Raw genomic sequence first — 23,053 nt, forward strand, 5'->3', positions numbered from 1 at the left:
AAAAAAAAAAAAAAAATTAAAAAAAATCAATATTTAGGTAGAGAGATTGGGGATATCTGCGGTTGCTGTTCTTGGGTTTTGGTAGCGACATTTCAATTACTGAAACCGCAAACACATTCATAAAATCAGCTTAGAAATTTATTTTTTATTTTTATTTTTTTGAATGTTAATCTAGTTAAAATACATATTTATATCCGCACTCCACATTCTAAGCTCGAAATATTAATTTCCAAAATGTGAACATCTGCTCTGCCTTAAGCATCTAAAAGCTGTTAGATTTGGAGCAACTTAAAAAAAATAAATAAATAAAGTAGGCTAGACTCTCTAAAAATGGAAAAGAATCTAACAGTTATTTTATTTTTCGGCAGAAATATATGTATGTATAACAGCCATTACCCAGCCAGCAAAATCATCGGAAACAAGCTCGTAACTGGATATTTTCTCGAAGAAAAACCGGATTAAAAATCGTTTATGATAGCCGTTTACGGCTCTTTTTCGAGCACTTTTTCGCTTTAAATTGTGCATCGCCTACGAACAGTCGTAAACGGATCGAAAAAGCATTCGTATGCGAATATTTTTACGTCCGTTTTTTAATTGTAAACCAGTCTCGTAAACGATTAATTTACGTTAAAAAAGCGTTTTTTACACTGCTTTATCTACTGTTTTTGAATGCTAAAAATAAAGGCAATTAATTAATTAAAATTATTGTAGTTCTTTTATTGAATGGAATTATAATTAATAAATATTTATAGTGCCGGATCAAAGTATTGGCACAGAGAATTTTTCGCAATGTATGCAAAGTTTTTTACTTGAGTTTCTTTTCGCACATGTATGTATGCTCTTCCATGCAAATTATGTGGAAAAAATTTTTTTATTTTTTGTATGGAAGAAACTGCGTATAAAAAATTGCCAAAAAACAAAGAGGTTTTCTAGCTATTCAAGGGTGCACTTTATTATACTAAAATTAAATGGGCTATAAAACTGCATACTTAGAATTTTACTAAAAAAGCTGATTTGAAAGTAGAACTTCATACTAACTATATTTTTATAAAAAACATTTAGAGAAGAAATCAGAATAAAAAACTTTGCATTCAGGCGAAAAATTCTCTGTGCCAATATTTTTTCGCGGCACTGTACATATGTATATGTGAAGATATTTTCAGATAAATAAATATTAACAAACTATCTATTAACAAATTAACAATTAAATAAGAGGGGTTTAATATATATTATAAAGAAGAGGAATTTATTTTTTATTTTTTTTGCAGATAGGCTGCCAATTTTTTTGCCGGTCGTGTGCATATTGGAAGTGCTTCTTTTAAACGGAAATAAAAACTTCTTTGTCGGAATTAAATTTTTGACGAAAGGCACCTAAGAAAATAAAGTGAAATATTAAACTCCATTGGAAATCGGAAAATTTAATTAAGTAAAAAGTGGTAATAAATAATATTATTATCCGTACTTCTTTTTGCCGCAGTCGTTGCCAAACCAATAGCGCTATAGGGGAATTAAACGTTTAAATCCTTTAGTGTTGCTCCACGCAGCCTGTGAAAGAAATGCAAAACTCGTTAAATTAATTTGTATTTTTGAATTACATATCGCTAGCTTAGAGTGAAAAGTTGCTAAGTCCACTTTTTATGAAAAGTCATATTTTGATATAGGAGGCTAAAGAAATTGAATACGCATCGTTTCGAAAATTATAAAGGTATTTGTTTTATTTTTTCCTCTTCATAAGCAATAAAAGGAAAATTTGCTAAGTCCAAAAGAAGCACCACAAATCCGATAAGGCCAAAATAATACGACATCTTTTAATAAATATCGAATCCTTCTGATTCTTATGGAGTTTTGCTTTGCTTTAAACGCGCAAAATGTTTGATTCAAAGTCTTGTGAAATAGTTAAAGAAAATGGCTATAGGAAGATTGTTTCCTCTCCTGTAAAATTTTTAAAATGGGACTTAGCAACTTTTCTTTCTAAGCTAGCGATATGTAGTAGCTACTTACACGAAGTTTAATTACAAAAGAAAGTGGTAGATCGTCCTTTTCGTTTGCACCAGTCTGCCAATAAATCACATACTTAATAATTTTCTTAAATTGAATATTTAACAAACTACTTACTTTTAAAATATTGTGATTGAAGAAAAATTGTCAACAAAACTAAAATTTTTTCTTGTGCTGACAAATTACTACAAGCCTCTTTCTATTATATTTTTTTTTGTTTTATCGTTTACGAACTTTTCTCTAACTTTTTGGCGATACGAGAATCCCTCGTAAAACATAATGTCCGTAAAATGTACGTTTTCTTGCTGGCTGGGTGTTTACCCATGTATGTATGTATGTATTTATTATAGCTCATTGAGAAAGAAATAATTGAAGAATATAAAACAGTACAATGGACGGCATTGAGTGCTTGTGTTTGTTATGTATTTATTCCGACAAAAAAAGACACGAAAAAAGTGACTAAAGCCGAAAAGAATCTGAAGCTCCAGCTACAGTTCCAGTTCCATTTCCTGTCTTCCCTGTCTTCGCTGTCAATACAGAAAATGATTACCGAGTTCTCCGTGGGAGTGTCTAGCTATGTACATATACACAATCTTCTTTTGTAAGACAACTGGCAGCGGTCTTTATTCTGAACTAGACTCCAACCAATAGTTTGAAATTTGGGACCATAAAACCAAGAGAAATGTTCTGACCATTAAAAATGACATCAAAGGAGAAATTTATGAACAATGCTATGCAACGATAAAAGCTATTTGCACTCTTCCCTGTTACTTTATTTACACCATTCTATGAATCAGAAAATGTGCCAGCGGATTTTCCCTAAACAATTTTATTGATGCCATAAATAATATTTGTATTTAAACTCAAAACATCTGACGTCAAACTAATTTTCACTTGTTTCTCACTATCTTCAATCACACAACGAAAAGAAAAAAAAACTAAACAATTAGTTCGCCTGTGCACCTCTGAAAAAAATATGGCTGCAATATTATTCGATATGCCATCGGCGCCATGATTTCGATATTAGTTTATGATTTCTGAAAATTCTGAACAGTTAATATTGACAAATTCGAGTGTACCGAGTATAGTGTTCATATGTATTTATGTATGTACATTAGGGCGTGTAAATTTATATGGGAGATTTTTTCGACTATGCGCGTATAGCACAGAAGGATTCTACGCCTAATTCTAAGAAAATTTTCCGACGAAAACAATGGTTCTAAAATCAATTTGGAGTTTGCCAAATTGTGAAAATAAGTTTCTTAGCATTTTGCTGTAGTGTCGTAAAGAAGTGCTTAAATTTTGTATAAAAACATGCTTTAAGGAGTTTTTTCATATGAGGAATCCATTTCTGTGCTTATCTTTATCTTTATTTAAACTTCCACCAGAGGGCGCAACAGTAAAAATTTTAAAATTTCCTTCCAAAACTATTTTCGCAATTACACATAGAATCCTCCGCGTAAATAGTAAAAAATATTTACCCGCCCTAATGTACATATATGCATATACATACGTATCGAGTGGGTATTTTTAAGGTGGATTGAAGAGCCATGCAATTTTCATACACAATGCGTTGGCGACTATGATTACAGAACTGACGTGAAGTCGATAATTAGATAAGGTAAGCCCTAAGCCAATAATAATGAAAACGATCGATAATTTTATTTGCAATAGAAATAGCAACAATTCAGTTGACAAACAAATACTTCGCAGCGAAGAAGTGTGCGAGTTGTGTTGTGATCAGCCGGCTCTTGTGATTTTGGGCGATCAAGCAAGTAGACGACTCTTCACGCATACGATAATTCACACATTTATGCTTGTATAAGTGTGTGCAAAAATAACAAGTGCTTATAGCAAAATGTTTCGGCTGCCTATTTTCGGCTATTATCAAGTTGACCCACTTATTTTATATTTATAAATCGCAAAGCAATAAAAAGAATAACACAAAATAAAATTTGAAGACTACATAAACAAAATAAAACCGCAATAACCAAGGAATATTGCATTAGAATAAAATGTTTAACAAATTTTTCACGCAAATAAAACTAAAGCAAATAATTATTATGTATATACTATGGCACAGAAAGTATTTAACGGCTGAAAAAAATTTATAAATACGGAAAAAGTGCAAGCATTTATTTACTATAATATCTGCTCGAACCTTACGAATACTTGTCGACTTTTGCGGGCTAACTCAGAGCAGATGCCCGGAAAAAGTGCAAAATAGACATTGTGGTGTAATAAAAATTTAAGCAAAAATGTTCTCAACAAAAATTGCAAAACAAATAAATATCTACCAGTTAAATAAAAAATGTTATTACCAAACATATTTACGACTTCTTGTAACCGAAATTCTTGGGATGATATGGATTTTTGTGGAAATGCTGTTATTAAAGTATTTTTACGAACGAAGCTTCGCGGCGCACAGTGTGGAAAATTTACTTTTTTGTGACAAAATATAATATCTCGAGAACGAGAACAAATAGCGAAAGAAATGTCACAGTAGCCTTCAGAATAAATAGTCTCGTTGGATAAGAAAAAATAATTGATCTTTAAAAGGTCTTTCAAAAATGCATAGATGGTTTTAATTATTATTTTTTCTATCTTTTTTTGACCCGAAATAATGCGGTTTTAAGGTAAAAAATAAAAAAAATAAAAAATTTTACTTTTTATAGTTACATTTATTTAGCTACTTGTTCTCTTTCTCGTTCAGAAAAAAAATCATTTTGCACACTGTACGGCGGTAGATGTCGATCTCGGAAAACAACTTTGGGCGTCCAGATGTTTCTTATCGAAAAGTTACAATATGCATATCGTCGCCTGGGAAAAAGATTGTCGTATGTTAATTTCGGCAGGTTGTGGGAAATCGCGATTGAAGTTTGGAATGCAATTTCTCAAAAACGCGAAGATAGATTTTCTCCAAAGTCTCTGAAAATATTACTAGTTCACAAAATTCTTAAATTATTTCATTTTTAATGTTAATTGTTATTAGTTTTTAGTTTATAAAGGATTTTCTTAAGTCAAATTTTGTCGTAAGCGTCATTTGTCCAGAATTTGGCAGCCACTTTGTATGAAATACGACAAAATGTGATCGAAATTTCTACCAAATTAACGACACTTTTTACTCAATATCTCGGAAACTAAAGGAGATATCCAAAAAAGGAGAACGCCATTTTTAAGATATTGATTAGTTTAACATGGCTGCATCACCAACTAAATTTTTACTATATTATCGAAAAAGTTGTAGTCAATATCTCGGAAACTAAAGGAGATATCTAAAAACTGATAACACCAATCGAAAGACCTTATTTCAAAATATATAACTGCATCTAGAACTAAAAATCGTCAAAATGGCGCTTACGACAATCTTTTACCCAGGCGACGATATGTGACTGAGGCAATCCCTTGACTGCCGGCCGTCCATCAGAAATAACTTGCAATAATACAGGTCCCGGTTTAGGCCTCCCACTCTCTTCTCAGTGAGGACGTCTTAAGTGTACCTCTCCAGGCTAGCTCATATCCTCCACAGCTTTCTATTATATCACTATGGCCTGACACTCATAAAAGTTTGACGAGGAAATAGTCTAACGAAACCGAAAAAGAGTTCAGGCATTTCCCTACTAGCTTAAAGCCTTTGGCGAGCAAGCTCAAGGCCCTGATTTCCACTGGGCTATCAGGGTATATGTTTGCCTTCCTTTCCGACACCGCCAGCATCCAATCGGCTGCTTCCCTAGTCGCATATATCTAGAAAACTTTATAGTAATGCATATATCGACACAGCCACCCCTGCCTCCTTCCAATCACTGGACCTCTAAGAAAATTATTCTGAACCATTTAAAGATGGCGGTGCCATCAAGTCTAAGTGCAGCTGTTGCAGCCCTGCCGTTGATGTTAGGAAGCTATGTTACACAAGTTTGCCCAGATAGGTGTTTTTACACCAAGTTTAACTAAGCATCCGACTATTGCCCCCGGTAGGGCATTTTTAAAATTCCCCCACAATGTCGATAAAGCACCCTCAGTAAAGTAATTATGTTTTAAGACTTTATGTATCAACTGACCGCACAGAAGTAGCGGTATGCTGATTTTGGTCAAGAGTGTTTCATAAGTTTTTTAAAATCATGTTGTCTATCTCATCCATTATCTCTATATTTTAAAGAATATAACAATATCGAGTTTCCTGAGGCTGAGTGCTGGCTTAACAACCCTAACACTGAGTCCGGGCGGAATCTTTACTGAATATTTATTGACGGCTCCAAAACTGACGCTGGGTATAATCTTCATTTCTCTGTTGGGAAACATTCCTCGGTATTTCAAGCCGAGGTAAATAATTACCATCCTCAAGACTATGAACTCTGTTGCTGAAACTAGGTGGAGAAGCAGGAGTTTACGTCAATGTATTGACAGCCAAGCTGCATTCAAGGCCTTAGGCAGCCCTCTAACTACTTCCAAACTAAATTATGTTGGAAAACGTAACGAACTTACTGGTTTTACTCTGAATGCCAAATCACTCGAGAGTACCTGATAATGACGCAGCTGACAATTGGACAACCGTCTGAAATTGGCTGAATATTCCACTCTGCAATGATTGGCTGGCTTCGAATGGCTGCAGGTGGGCAAAACTCATGTTGCCCTCAATCTCAGATGAGACTGCAGATAACTTGTGGTGCTTTTGATTAGTCACTTCTCGTGCATAAACACCTGACTGTGATGGGCATTCATGATAACACCATCCTGCCTTGAAGAGGATGAGACGACGAAACACTTTTGGTGCTTCTGTCTCACCTTTGCAAGGATTAGGTATGAGGTTTTTGGCAGCAATGTGTTGAGAGGCGACTAACTGTGCTCCTTGAAACCTCTCAATTTGTTTTGATTTGTTCGTATATGGGGTAGATTTTATATAGATTAAAGGGACACGAAATCAGTTTCTGCATGCGCTGTTTTGTGTAAGTTTCGACAAAAAAATCTATGAAGGGAATTAATCTCATTTTCAAATAATTCTATTTTTTTATAATATTTTTATTTATTTTAGTTTAATATTATATCTTCCTTCTAAGAAGTTGCCTGTCCCATAAATTTCATTTTCACTTAGTTACTTTAACATATTTATTCTGCGTTATACATAAGTTTGTATGTACGCATGTGTGTATGTATTTCTATCCACCTGTCAGCGAAACATTTCAAGTGCATTGATAATAAATTTCTTATTCACTACTGTTACGAAAACAAAAAGAAAAACTCCGTAACAGCAACAGCAACAATAAAGTATATGTATGTATATAAATACCATAAATGCTGCCATAATAAATATTGCAACAACTCTAAGAAACATACATACATAAATGTAACTTGTCAGCCTCTTCATTCTCCCACCACATTTATGTATACATACTAGGGCTGTTAATTTTTCAGCTTTTTCCGATTCCGGGATTTTCGGGATGTCGTTATCACAACCCCGGGAACCCGGGATTTAGATATTCATTACTTCTCAACAACTTATATCGGAAAAATTGCTTCTACCTCCTGCCATAAAATAAATAATAAATAAATGGGTTTGAAACCTACTTTTTAACCGACTTCAAAAAAGGAGGGGGTTATCAGTTCGTCGGAATATTTTCTTTTTATGTATGTTACCGTAGTGTCTCAGAGATGGTCTCATACTAATCTTTAGATCCGATCATTGGACCATGAAATATATATATATTTTATATGAGAATTGAAGTCGGTTTTGTTTTTTGCTTAAAAATTACTTGTTTATTAACCGACTTCACAAAAAGAAGGCTATCAGTTCGTCGGAATATTTTGTTTTTGTTTTTTTTTTTTACGTACATATGTTACCGCATAACTTTGAACCACGATAACCCATTCGATAATTCTTTTTTCATCGGAAAGGTGGTACCTCAGGGATGGTCCCATTGTTTAGATCCGATAATTGGATTGTGAAGAAATTGAAGATAATCTTAAACTTTTATATGAGAATTGAAGTCGGATTTTTTTTTTTGCTTAAAAAGTATTTGTTTAAAGTGGCGTTTTTATTTACTCTCTGGCGTCGGGGTTTATTTTAAAGGACTTTCAATTCAAATTTCAAAGATATGATTAATTCCAAAATTTTTTTTAAAAATTCAATGCAATGTAGAATAAAAATATTGGTACCAAAAGAAAGAGGAAATTTCTTTACAATTAAAGATAATTAAATTTTTTTGGATTCACAAGGGCGCATAGGTAATTTTTTAAGCTGATAAAGTTAGAAGGACGAAATTCGAGGATTTTATCGAGTTTATATAAGTCCTTAACATATAATTTTTTCAAAAACAAATATTGCGAAATTTGAAGGATAAAATTTTAAAAGGACATTTTCAATACTTACCAGTCCTTCTGCACCAAAAACTTGAATCTGTTTAAATTCTACAGGATTTCCTCTTCAATTTGATACCCATACTTCTTCGCTAAGCACACATTTCTCTGAACTTTTTTAATCATTTGTGAATTACTGACGTCAGAGTGAAAAACTAAAAATACAATTTTACTATATTTAGCCCATGGTTTCGCGAATATATTGATATTTGTGTTTAAAATTTACTATCGCGCGGTGTTATATGTATAATGAGCTAGACATTTATAAAAAAATATTATTAAAAAAAAAAATAAAAATACTGGTCAAGAAAAGGAGTTTCTATTATTGCCATCAGTGCAAATTACAAATCCCGAAATAAGATAAGAATCCCGGTATTTTTGCGAACTTAAAAAGGCAGGGATCCCGGGATTAACATTCCTAATACGTACATACATACATACTAACACATCCACAACAAAACGACGGCGACGACCCAAAAATTTGACAGCTGCTCAATGTGGAATATTTTCCCAAAAGAGTGGAATCTTTGGCAACGCTACGAGCGACGCGTTAGGCGGCATATTTTTCAGCGGATTTTAATTATTTAATTAATAGTGAAAAATCGAAGGAAAATATACCAAAACTCTTCACAAGGATAGTTTAAGTGATACTATTGACATAAATCAACACATTGAACTAATTTTGGTCGATTTTATTAGAAATAAATTCGGATAAAAAAATTATAGTGAAAAACTACAGTTAGTTGAATTTCAAAATGGGCGATGACGCTGAGGAGCCTAGTGGCTCCTCGGGTAATAAAGGAAAAAAGACTACAGATAGACAATGGTCAAAATATTTCTAATATTTTTATATAGCCGTTAAACATAAATAGTGCGACAGTGAATTCAAAAAAGATGGAGCAAAGAATTAATTTATATGAAGAGGATTATAAAGTGCCGTTTATTGTCTATATTGATGCAATACCGGCTAACGTTGAAAGAAAATCTATTAATGCCGTAGCAGTATCACGAGTGCTCAAAAAATTAAAATATGTAGACATTGACGACGTGGTCAAAGTGGGATACGGAAGGGCAAAGATTGTTTGCAAAACAGCGCAGGTAGCCAATGATTTGGCAAGAGATACGAGACTTGGACAAGAAGGCTACGAAGCAAGAATAATGTATCACAATATTTAAAAAAATGGACATTATTTTTGATATACCTTCTGATATTAGCACGGAAGAACTATTGCAGGATATAGAGTCGCCGATACCAATTCTAAAAATTATAAGAGTCGAACGGAGAGATAAAGACAATAAAGACATTAAAATACCAACTAGACGTGTAAAAATAATATTGAAAGGCCTGGAAATACCAAAAACTGTAGTATACGGTTACACCAAAATTGAAGTAAAAAATATCATCGCGCTAGCTCAATGTTATAGATGTTATCGTTTTAATCACTATGCACAGCATTGCAAGGAGAGAGCAAATAAATGTAAGGATTGTTTCCAAGAGCACGGAGTAGGAGATAGTTGTCTGCCAATTGTCTGTGTTAATTGCAAAAGCAAGGATTTACCGACTGCGAGAGATTGCCCGGCTAGGGTGAAAGCGTATGTTATAAGGCGAACGATGGTAATTGAAAATAGAACGTACAGGGAGGCGCAAAAAAAGGTTTCAGACATTTTAGGCAACCGGTTTGAATTATTGGACAATTACGAGGAAGAATATCCTCCGGCCCTAAATAGAAATAGAATTAATCAAGCTCCCAACAATAACAAAGATACAATCAGCTTTATGCATAAAATTTTACCTTATTCAGGAGTAGCCCAAATAGGCAACCTCAACAGACAAAGAGAGGAATTGAATGCATCTCGGACAATGCAGGAATGGAGAGAGGCCATTCAACCGGTTAAGATAGCAAAAATAGCCATGGATACCAACAAAATTGTTAGTACACAAAATACCTTCAATGAATTAAACCATGCTATATCCACACACTTAGCTAACAATGTCGACGACAGATTGAACTACAAAACAATAGAACTATTTAACAATATACGAGCAGCATTAAATAAAATAAATAATGAATTCGACAGCACTTTAATAAATAACGTAAGTAAAAATGGAAATGGAAATACTACAATTTAATATTCAAAGTTTAAAAAGATTAGGAAATAAAGAGTTATTAGAACTTTGTTTAAATAATAACGAGATACAGTGAAACCTCTCCTAACGGACACCTCTATTAGACGGACATCTCCCTTGGGCGGACATTTTTTCCTATACCAAGTTTTAAGTATAAATTTCGGAACAAATTACTCTCTCTTAAGCGGACACTCTCTTGGCCGGACGCGGACAGTTATTTTGCATAAAATTGACACAAAAACTCTATTGGGCGGACGCGAACCTCTTATCAACGGACATTAAGATTTCTTTTCATAACAAATAAACAAAAACCTCCGTTGAGCGGACGCGACCTCCTCATAGGCGGACTACTAAATGGAAAAAGGGGACTTCCCGCACAAAATGTGATTGTTATGCACACATTTAGTTTGGTTTGCGCAGTGGTTTAGGTTCGTTATTTGAATTGTCAGAAACCCTTGGAGACTGATAAAAACATGAAAACTATTGATGAAAAAGGTACTGACGCTGAAAAAAATTAAAAATAAAACTTACGTCAATCGACAATTTCCCAGTTTTTTATGTAATGAATCTATGGTTTTATGTAGTTTATGGACTAAAATGTAAAATTTATTTTTATTTTGTTATTACTTAATATGTACTTACGCACATAAATGAAATGTGCATTTTTTGAAAAAATACATGCACATTTTTGTTTGAACGATGTAATATCAATATCTCTTATTCAAATAAGAAATAGTGACTATTCAATTAATTAAAACATTAAAAAGTTCTAAAACAGGCTTCCCCTCCATTAAGCGGACACCTCTCTTGGGCGGACAACAAATGACTGACGGTGAGTGTCCGCCCAAGGGAGGTTTCACTGTATATGCAGCAATATTGTCAGAGACTTGGCTGAACAGTAACATCGAAACAAGTATGAATGGTTACAATTTTGCATTCTCCAATAGACCGGATGGATTTGGAGGAGTGGGAATCTATTTGAGGAAAAATATTAAATTTTCAACATTCAAAATTAACAGTGAAGTAGAAAATGTGGGGATTACAACTTAAATATTATCAGTTTATACAGCGCACCAAATACCAACAATATTCAATTTAAAAATGGTTTAGATAAAATTTTTACACACATAAGACAGCTAATAGGCCCAACATTAATCGGTGGCGATCTAAATGCAAAAGGTGCAAGTTGGGACAATCACACAATAATCGCAAAGGATACATCCTGGAAAACTTAGCAAATGACTACAATTTTAGGTGTATAAACGATGGTTCGCCGACCTATGCAGTAAATTCACCGAATGCGTCAGCTATAGATGTAACCTTCATTAATGATAATGTCAGATGTACATGGAAAGTGATAAATAAACTAACAAACAGCAATCATAACCCCATAGTTGTAACTGTTCATAGTAAATTTAAAGCCAAAACATCTACATCTAAAATTATAACATCGAAAGTTCTTAAAGATATGAACGAGGTGAAAGTGGGGCATAATTTAGAAGAATTCATAAAAACATGCAATAGTACCATACAAAAGAATACAATAAAAATTAATAATTCAAACAAATATATCCCTAAACATTGGTGGACAGATACTTCGCAAAGGTTGTTCAGGTTAAGAAATGCGGCCAGGAAAAAGTATAACCAGTACAAAACAATGCAAAACCTTGAATTATTAGACATAGCAGAAAAGAATCTTAGGGAGCACATAAAAGAACAAAAGAACAAAAACTTCAGCGAAGTAATTGATCAGATTTCAAATCCGTCCTGTGCAAAAGAGATGTGGGCCAAAATTAGAAATTTAAAAAAATATCAGTGTGAGAAAAATGTAAATAATTCATGGAATACACAAGATAGTATTAAATATCTCAATCATATAACTAGACAAAGAAATAATAATCCTAATAACGACAATAGTGACGCTAATTCAAATTCAAATAATGAAGGCATAGTTGAAATGAACATAGAAAACTTTTCTAAATTTCTAAACAGCAGAAACTTAAATTCCGCCAAAGGAAATGATCCTATATCGTACAAAATGTTGGTACAATTAAAAGATGAAGAGAAGAGCAATCTGTTTAACATTTTGTGTGAGATTTGGAATAGTGGACAGATTCCGGAGGTCTGGAGAGAAATCAAGATAATTCCTATCCCAAAAAAAGGTCTAGATATTGGAAATGTGTACAATTATAGACCGATATGTTTGATGTCGGTTCTAGCAAAGACAGTAGAAGGAATTATTAAGTTACACATAGAAAAGCATATAACAGAGCATAAAATATTTCTCGATAGATCCTATGGTTTTAGGAAGCACCACTCGACTGCACAATGCATTAATGACTTAATAAACTTGATTTACGCTGAAAAAGGGAAAAATATGCAAGTAATGGCTGCTTGTATTGACGTGGAGAAGGCTTACGAATCTCTTGATGTGGACATTCTGCAATCAATCCTTATAAATTACCATTTCAACATCAGAATTATTAATTGGATAATATCATTTCTCCGAAAGCGTTTCCTCATACTAAATAATCAAAAAGTCATAACGGAGAATGGGTTAGCACAGGGCAGTGGATTAAGCCCTACACTATTCAACGTATATACAGCGCAGTTACACTCCATAAAAGATCCAAATTGCAATTTGTTTCAATTCGCCGACGATTTCTTCATTGTATGCACATCCCGAAAACAGGAATAAGCGAAGCAAGTTCTTAAAGAAAAAATTGATCAATTTATTAATGAATGTGGTAAAATTAATTTAAAAGTAAATCTAAATAAAACTAAGACAATATATTTTAACCAGAGGAATACACAATTAAATATTCAATCTAACAATATCAATATCGAGCAAGATAAAAACATAAAATATCTAGGCAGAATAATTAGTATAAATAACTCGTGCGCAGAACATATTAATCAAGTCGTCAAAAAGGCTAATGAAACGTGCAGATTTCTTAACATAATAAGTGGCTGTAGATTCGGTGTGGATCCCCGGAAAGCAATTGAGCTATATAAAGCGTTTGCTCGTGCATAACTGGACTGTGCTGCGTCATCTTTCGCAAATCTATCGAAAACGGCTTTAGAAAAACTTAGCAAATGCTGCAATGCAAATATTAGACGCTGTTTAGGGCTTATAAGATCTTTGCCCGTTCATGTCATCTATCACATGGCAGCAGAGCTGCCTCCAAAATTTCGGTTTGAACTATCAACTGCAAAAGAAATAATTAAATGCATTGCGTATAATTTACCAGCTAAAAGAATGATATTAACAAATGAGTTAAATAAAAGAACCAGTTACTATAGCGTATACAACAAATACAAAATAATTTTCCATAACGTAGCGTCAGTCACAGTTAAGCCAGTATCCAACAAACTGAAAGCAGATAGGCACTTTTTCAAGGGATCAGCACAAAATAAAAAGTCAAAAAATCATTTAAACAAGCAAAACTTTGAAATCATTTATACTGATGGATCGGTTAAAAATAATCAAACCCAAGCGGCATTTATTCACGAGAAATCCAATACAGAAAATTCCTTTTATTGCAACAAAAGCATGGCCTCGATGACAGCAGAATTAATTGCGATCCAAAAAGCTGTTGATTTTGTAATAGACAACAGCTTTAAAAAGGTAGCCATACTTACAGATAGTTTAAGTAGTATAATGACCCTTATGGATGATAACTGTAATAACCATGTAGCAATAGCCTTAATCGATGATTTGAATAAATCTGCAATAGAATCGCTGGAATTACATCACATCCCAGCACATAGTAACATAATATTAAATGAAAAAGTGGATAGAACAGCCAGCAACGCAGCACAAAATGGTGAACGAATACAAATATTGTGGACGATAAAAGATGCAGTGATGGAAATAAAGTCAAGAATAATCGATGAATGGCAGCAACAGTACACGGGAGAAAGTCAGTCAAAAGGAAAAGCATATGGACATATGTTCCCGGAAATACTAAATAAACCTTGGTTCCACAAAAAGTCAGATTTCACGCCTATTGCAATAAAACAAATAAACAGAATAATGACAAATCACACATTTTGTAAAGATACTCTAGCAAAAATGAATGTATATACGAACTCGAACTGTGAATCTTATAGCATAACAGAAGATACAAATAACAGAAGATACAAATAACAGAAGATATAAATAATTTTTCACTGTACCAAATACATTAATACCAGAAACAAATATCCAGTAATCAGGAATTGCACATCACTTGACGAATTTCATCGAAATACAAATGGGAAAGCATATGGAGCCATCACTAGTTTTTTAAGCGATATAAAAATGGACTTATAATTTGTTTTTGCAACTAATAATTGGAGATGGCGTTTTAAAGCATTAGTGCCGGCCAAATAAGACTTCTAAGCTTTTGCAAAAGTGAAGGGAGCAACGTTAAATCTAAAAAAAAAAACAAAGAGTGGAAAACAAAATTAGACAGAGAGCCAGAAGATGCATGAAAGACAAGGCGAAAGGCAAAGCAGAACGAAATACTGGCACTTTATACGAGTTACATACAAAAATGTATTCGTGTACGTGTAAAATAGCGCGCAAGCTGAATATCTTCCTACTTACACAATAAATAAAATGTACTTTCTCACATGCAACACCCCGCACCAGCTCCTCCGAAATCATATAACTTTTGCCATTTCAAGTCTGCAGCTGTCTACATACCCGCCTGCTACTTTCACTGGTTTTCTTCCTAGTTGTGATTGTTGTTGTTGTCGCCAACATCAACCAACAACAAAGTGTGCGTCTTGTCTTTCATTTCAATTTTATCTACTTTTTAAGTAAGAAGTTTTTTTGCCTTGCGATACACAAAAACAGCATCGAATTGCTTTTCGTGGTTCTTGCACACCAGTCAGCCAACAAGTGCCCCATAAAGAAATCAAGTTCAAATAAATAAAAGGTGGCATAGAGATAGGAAAATGGTTACAGTGGGGGACAAGAGTATGTATAGTAAATGTTACTACTTTGGAGCTTTGGAGTAAAAAAAAAACGGAGTGGTGGTCGTGTAAATAGAAATAAATTATATATTTGCTTGTAAACGGCAACTGCTTCGTGTATGCACTCACACTGCGGAAATTTAGAGGCCAAAGAAGCGGTAACAGTTGCAAGGAAGGAAGGAGGAAATTTTTGGCTACGCAAGGCACCTGACACCTGCCGTTGGCCCTCTCAAGTATGCTTCGGTAAGCGAGAGCTACCAAAAAAGCTTGGTGAGCTATGTATCTGCTGTGCAGGAGCAATTGTACTCTCTTGGCTGAGTTTTGTTTGCAGGGAAAAGCGTTGAATGAACATATACAAATTATGTGTGACTGACTTAAGCTTAAATTAGTGGTGACATAACCATAACAAACAGCTGTTACAACCAACCTTATGGCCAACACTGTATTCGACTAGTGGTGCCCCACCATAACGCCATAACCACAACTATAGCCATAGAGACCAATTGAATTTTGGAAGTGCGGGTTACCAGACGTTCAAAAGAAATATATATTGTTCGCAGCCAACGTTTTGGCATAAGTGTAGATTATGAACCATTTAGCTACGCAAAAACCACAAAATGTGGCTCCATAGAACTTCTCACGCTGATTTCAATTGTACCAAAATTATTTGGAGCAAAAATATAAAAAAGATATAAAAGGTTAAACTAAAATTTTTTGATTTTTTGAAATATTAACATCTTTTGAACTATATAACCGATTCAAAAACTAATGTTGCCAAAATAAAGACAATTAATTTATCGTTCTGTTGATGTGCATAATTTATATGCCTTGTTATATTTTTAATCTAAAAATACTAAAAAACTAAAAGAAATTTCGTATTTTTTCATAAAATAACCTTTTTTAACAAAATTTCATAATTAATGCCAACGAAATTTATATTATTAGGAAAGTACAAGTAATTACCTTTAATTTGATGTACATAATTTATTATCATCTGCTGTTGAGTTTTAAGAATTTAGTGATAGTGAAAGAAGTTCTGCGCAAGTATCGTACACATTTTGCGCGTCTGGCAACACCGACATTGTTGACTACGAAAAATCCGGTGTTTATTGTTATGGTACCTATGTATAATCGATGATAGTTAATGGGGTTACAGTTATGGCAATGGTTATGGCTATGGCGTTATGGTATGTCACCACTAATTCAACCTTTATGCTCCTTCGTTTTATCTTACCGATACACCGGTTTGTATTCGTCGAACTTTTCGCTTTTTCTTGGCATTTTCTTACCAAACAAACTTCTTTTTCGGGATGAGTAGCCATATACAAACATATATATGTATGTATGTATGTATGTCTGTACATGGATGTGTATCTAACTTTTATTTACTTGCAATTTTGGCCATTTTCCTTACAGTGTTTGTCTATACATCTTGGCGGTAGTCTGTAGTATGCTAACGGTGTTGCCTTGACAGCAGCTGTTGTTTCCCATTTTTTTTCGTTCTATTTATTTTTATTACTTTTTTGTCTGCTACTGTTGCTTCTTCGTGGACTTTCCTCACTGCATACGAATGCGTTCAACTTATTTGTATCATCATTATCAATAGGAACTCGCACTCACTCAGAAACCTAAGTTTCCCTTTATTTCTCGTTTGGATTTTTTCAAGACTAAAAGCTCAGTTAGTCTAGACTTAATTTCCGTAACTTAACTTAATTTAATATTTTGGCTAACCTGTTATATGAGAAACTACGTTGGCGGTTAGTTAAAACTTAACTTACCGTAAGAAACTTAAGAACCTGTAGATTTTAGGTTCTCAAGTTACGGCCTTACGGAAATTGAGAGCGGTGAGAGAATCAGGCTTGCCAGACTCTCGTTTTTGTATTTCTTAAAAATAAATGAAAGCAAACATTTTTGTTTGCATAAATTTTTTTGATATGGCATTTTAGCCAGCGAACTGTTAAACAGCTGAAAAAAGAAATACAAAAACAAAATATTTCCGCTCTTGGCTTAAGTTGACATGTTGAATAACCATTGATGATTTCTTACGGTAAGTTAACTTAAGTTAAGTCTGGACTAACTGAGCTTTAAGAAAAGCATTTGCTTGGTTTCTTGGCATTTTTCTTTACAGATCTGCACATACCTATATATGTATATGCATCTACTACCTAGATAAATATGCATGTGTATGTATATATTAACATATGTAATCCTGTTCTTATTACACTATCTTATTCTTCTATCAATATACCTACATACATATGTATTATATTAGAGATATAGAACTGATTTTATGGGTTCAAGGTCTTTGTCACCTACCTTCAAGCTTTGTTTGCTATGACCGCCTTTTCATTGCCTTTCGCTTTTCAAGCGTTATGTATGAACTAAATCGTATGTATGTAAACCGCGGTTTCGTCGGGATGCTTACAAGTCACAAGCATGTTTTAAGTACATACGCATAAATTTTGTAAGGTATTATACAATTGCGTTCATTCATATGTATGTATGTACATATGTTCCTGCACATACCCACATAATGGAAATTAAATAAATAATATAATATCCTCTTTTGAACCATAACCATCAGGATGGAGTGCGTGTGACATGTTATTTAACTTGCCGGATTGGTATCTATGTATGTTACGCATTCAAATGTAATGAAATATCAACAAGTTTTCGACATCTTAGACATCTGATCCTTTTTTTACACGTCTTTTCTTTGCATGTTTTTTTGCCTGGGACTTTCAGAAGCTTATGGGCATTTTGTGATTGAAATCATGTCTGTATGTGCATAACTTATGCAGAATAATTTATTTCATAATGCTTAAACTGCCCTGAAATGATATCATGCCAAACTTTGCTTTTGTTTCGAACATTTTATCATAGAACCTTTTCGGCTTTCGTGTTGCATATTTTTAGGCACACCTGTTATATTTACATGCAGAGATTTTCAGCGCTGGAAATTCTACGTAGCAATTTTTAGAATCCCACTGGACGTGTATCTATTTCTTTTGTCTTACTTTAGTGAATAAAAATCAACTCGTACCTTAAATGCCTAAAATTATACTACTACTAGAGCTCAAAGATAACTACTAAGCAGGGACCGCAAATAACGAATATCCTTTGAAATTTCAACTCAAAAAATCTCGCGGAAAGATAAATGCTATGTGCATAAGGAGTAAACCAATATATTTCTTATTACTCGGGGTACCTTCAGCGGCACTGATTTTTATTTTTAATTTTTACTTATAAAAATCAAGTTTAATCATTATATTTTGAGTTTTATTTTTTACTCAGAAAATAATCGTTACGTTTTAAGTTTTATTTTTTGCTCGGAAAATAATGGTTACGTTTTAAGTTTTATTTTTTGCTCGGAAAATAATCGTTATTTCTTGAGTTTTATTTTTTGCTCAGAAAATAAAACTTAATTTTTGCGTATGCACATGCGCATGCGTGAATACACAGGGGGCGGCTGCATTGAACCTTTAACGCCACTGTGGAGTGGGTAATGAAAATACAGATACCAGGGCAGAAACAAAGAGAACCACATTTCTAAAGAAAAAAGTGCAAAAAAGCGCATACGCATACGCAAAAGTTAAGTTTTATTTTCTGAGCAAAAAAAAAACTCAAGAAATAACGATTACCGAACACGAGACTTAGAAAGGACATATAAAAACATTTACTAATATTAGTCCACTGATTGCCTTGGTTGGTTGAGACAAGTCAGCCTGAGAAATACTCGTAGTTTTGGCATTCTCCGACCACTTCTTGATCATGCTTGGCTGCCATAGTAATAATAGCCAGTCGACTGCCTCCTTTAGCGCTTCAGAAATGAGATTTAGCAAAAGTTCCGGACTGAACACCCCAATCTAACTGTACGTATCAGACTTCCATCTATGTATAGACTTTCAGATGGACGAACGTGTAATTATTATCCCAAAGGCGCTGACATATTTTGTAAAACCTTCGCAATCTTTACTTCACTTCCCTGAAAATCCGATACAGTAAAGTCTTCAGTGTTAGAAAATAAACAAACGTATGTACGGATCGATTTCATGTATTTCCTACGTTCTCAGCGTTCGCCTGCAATTCTCAACAGATACTTATGTTTTTAGTATTGTATTAAAATTTTACAAACTTCTAGTTGCAACGACTTTTTTACAACAAATAAAACTTTACTCAACTCATTTCACTTTTCTTTCTAATTTTAGGCACAGTATTCAAAGCACACAAGCTCATATTGGCAGCATGTTCGAAAAAATTCGCCGAGCTGTTCGAGAGCACACCAACAAATGGACAATGCGTTGTCATATTGGAGGCCACTTCGTCCGACAATATGGCTGCACTGCTCGAATTTATGTACAAAGGTGAAGTGCATGTGTCACAAGAGGCTCTAAACAGTTTCCTTAAATCTGCGGAAAATCTACAGGTGAGTACAACTCGAAATACAACGGTAAGGTAAGCACAGTTCCAGTATAATCTTTGCCATTTCAGGTGAAAGGACTGTCCACAGAAACTGGCCGCTTGGCCGCGCAACAGGCACAACATGTCGATACATCGCCACTAGAATCACCCACCGGGCGACGCAGCATGCGCAACAGCCTAAGCGGTGGTGCTGGCATTGGCAATGTTGTCGGCAGTAGTCCGCTCACCAGTATCGGTGGTGTGCCCAGTGGTGCCATTATCGGCGGCAATATGGCTGGCATAATGGCCGGAAATGCAGAACGCAATAGCAACAGCGGCAATGGTAGTGTAGGCAGCGGTACTGGTGCCTGCAACCTCACTGGTGGTAGTCTCATCAGCGGTCCTGGTAGCGCACACTGCAATCCCCCAGCCAGCACTGCAAGTGCGCTCGGCGGCGGCGGCGGTGGTGGTGGTGGTGGCGTTAGTGGAGCAGGTGGTTTAGGCAGCGGCGGTGCCGCGAGTGTTACACATCACCTCAGCAGCTCAAGTAGTAATTTGAAGCACGAATGCGATTCTCTAATGCAAAGTAGTACCGCAGCAGCGCTGGCCGCAGGTATACCGCCCTATGTGCCGCCCATCTATCGTCCCATGTCGTTCGAACCACTGCGCAAGCGCGTACTCCGCAGTCCATATGCCGAGCAAGAGGTGCGCGGCAGTGTGTTACGTGATGGTTCGAAAAATTCATCGTCCGATTGCGCGAGTCCGATCAGTAAACCGCCCTACCATCGACCGTCGTCGAGCGCATCATCGAATGCACCCACCGAGGCGGATACAATGCAATCGGAGCGTACTTCACCGAGGTTAGTGTGATGAGAGAGAGTATAAGTTGGTAGGGGGAGCATTGTACATGTGTAGAGTTGGAAGTTAGGTTTTGGAGATTATAAGCTGAAAGTTTAAGGTTTGGTTTAATTTTCTCTTTGCAGCCGTTATGAAAATCACAGTCCTGGTGCCACAGCGGGCAATGGCAATGCACCAAGCAGCCTAGACCGCTCAGTGAAAACGGAACGAAACAATGGCAGTACACACGAGGCTATTGATGATGACAGGAGCGAGCACGACGAATCGATTGATGTGAGTGTGAACCGAAAATAATGTTTACAGAAGAAGAGGATCTAAATATTTTCGCTATTTATAGAATGGAGCCGAAGATCTGCGAGTGAAGTTGGAAAATTCCAACTATTCGCCGCCACCGCCACAGCCACCTACCTCGAATGCATCTTCCACAACACCATCCGCCTTGCTGGAGAACCTTAAGAACGTCGAAGCTGGTTTGCCAAGCAATTTGGCTGCATCCATAGCGCCGGAGGATATGTTGAATGTATGGAATTCGACGAAAATGAACAACAAAAACAGCGGCATGGTCAATACGGCGGACGGTAATGAAATTTCGATGTTTTTTTAATAGCTAAAACTAAATACATTTTAAATTTTTACCCGCACTGATACAATAAACATAGTTTTAGGCGGTTGCGCGCCTAAATGTAGACTGTTTCCTATTCTCACTTTTATATCTTACTAATTTCCTTTAATACAGCATTTCTTTGCACCTTTTTTGTGATTGCTTTACTAAAATTCTTCAAATATCAACCCTTCAACGTTTAGGCAAAAAGCTGAAGTGCCTGTTCTGTGATCGCCTCTACGGCTATGAGACAAACCTGCGTGCCCACATCCGTCAACGACATCAAGGCATCCGCGTCCATTGTCCCTTCTGTTCGCGCACCTTCACCCGCAATAACACCGTGCGTCGACACATCGCACGCGAACACAAACAGGAGATCGGCTTAAGTGCAGCCAGTACTGGCATTGTACCCGCCTCCATCGCCGCTGCGGCTGCGGCGGCGGCCGCGAATCATTCACAATAGGATGCGGCCGCAACAGCGGCGGCAGCAGTAGTCATGAGTGCGCAGAAAGCAGCAGCAAAACAACGTAAACGAAAATCATTGAAAATGGCATTGGAGAAATGTATGCAACGACGCGACGCAGCAGCTAGCAACAGTGGTGGCAGCGCTAGCGCAAGCGTAGGCAGAGCCGTCGTCGTCGGCAGCAGCAGCAGCAGCAGCAGCAACAATAACATCAGCAGCGGTGGCTTTACTGGCGATATAGCAAGCAGCAGCAGCAACAACGCGAACGCCAATATAGCCGCCATCGGCGTAATAGCCAGCACATCGACGCGTGCGGCAGAAGAACGCAAACAACAGCAGCAGCACCAACACGTACAGCAGCAAGTCGAGTTGGAGCATAGAAAACATCAGCAAACACAGCAGCGGCAGGCGCGGCAAGAGCGGCGGCGTAATAGTACGACGAGCACGCGCAACGCCAGCACTAGCAGTGCAATGGTGGAGCAAAAGGTGGGAGAACAGGAGGAGGAGGAGGAGGAGGAGGTTGGTGTGGAGCCCGAGGCTAAACGTGAAAAGCAAGAACCACCAATGGCTGAGGTGGAGGAGCGCGCACACGAGGCTGATATCTCGCTGATGGATACCACTGGTAGTAGCGCCACCACCACAACCACCGCCACTGACACCTCCACCACCAGCACCACTAACAACGACCGCCACAACAACACAACCAGCACCATTGATTCGTCATTTGTTGGTGGTGAATTGGCTGACACCACTGTGGAACGTTTGGATACATCCAGTGAAATGGAAACAGATGCGGATGTACTCCCAACAACAACAACAACAACGACACAGGTGGTGGTGGAAAGCACAAAGCGGTCAGTTGTAGCAGAAGCACCAACATCAAGCGCTGAAGCTGAAGTAAATACCGCTGTTGTTACACCTGAAACCACAATAACAATATTAAAACCGCTTGCTGCACAACAACAAATAATAAAAACAACAACAGCCTCTAATGAGGCTACTACACAAAACCCACCGGTACAAATGGAAACCGACGAAGAAGACGACGACGACAAAGTCGCGGCCACAGCCACTAAGTCCGAAGCTGCTGCGGACATGGTTGGGGCTGAAACGCAGGTGACCACAACAGAAACTATAGAAACAACAACAATTGAAAATGCCAATGCCAATGAAACGCCAACAACGACAACAAAAGCTGCTGAATAAATGTTGTAGTTGGTGAAAGTGAAGAGATAAATCGATGCAGAGAGGAAGAAGCTTTAGGAGATAAGAAGAATGAAGAAGATGAAGA

The 23,053-nt window shown here is 36.1% G+C and overlaps 1 protein-coding gene across 1 annotated transcript in view; it reads left to right on the forward strand.

Annotated features, from left to right (window-relative positions):
- The window catches only part of LOC118741021 (zinc finger protein chinmo), a 45,747-nt gene extending 22,700 nt beyond the window's left edge, over positions 1-23,047 (forward strand). Inside the window, 5 exon segments of the mRNA XM_036472809.1 lie at positions 19,648-19,865; positions 19,931-20,700; positions 20,824-20,971; positions 21,036-21,276; positions 21,503-23,047. Coding sequence (XP_036328702.1) covers positions 19,648-19,865; positions 19,931-20,700; positions 20,824-20,971; positions 21,036-21,276; positions 21,503-22,968 — 2,843 coding nt within the window. The 3' untranslated portion in view covers positions 22,969-23,047.
- The last annotated feature ends 6 nt before the right edge of the window (positions 23,048-23,053 follow it).

This window comes from Rhagoletis pomonella, unplaced genomic scaffold, assembly GCF_013731165.1.
Source record: "Rhagoletis pomonella isolate Grant_MI unplaced genomic scaffold, Rhpom_1.0 Rhpom_scaffold_00006, whole genome shotgun sequence".
NCBI lineage: Eukaryota > Metazoa > Arthropoda > Insecta > Diptera > Tephritidae > Rhagoletis > Rhagoletis pomonella.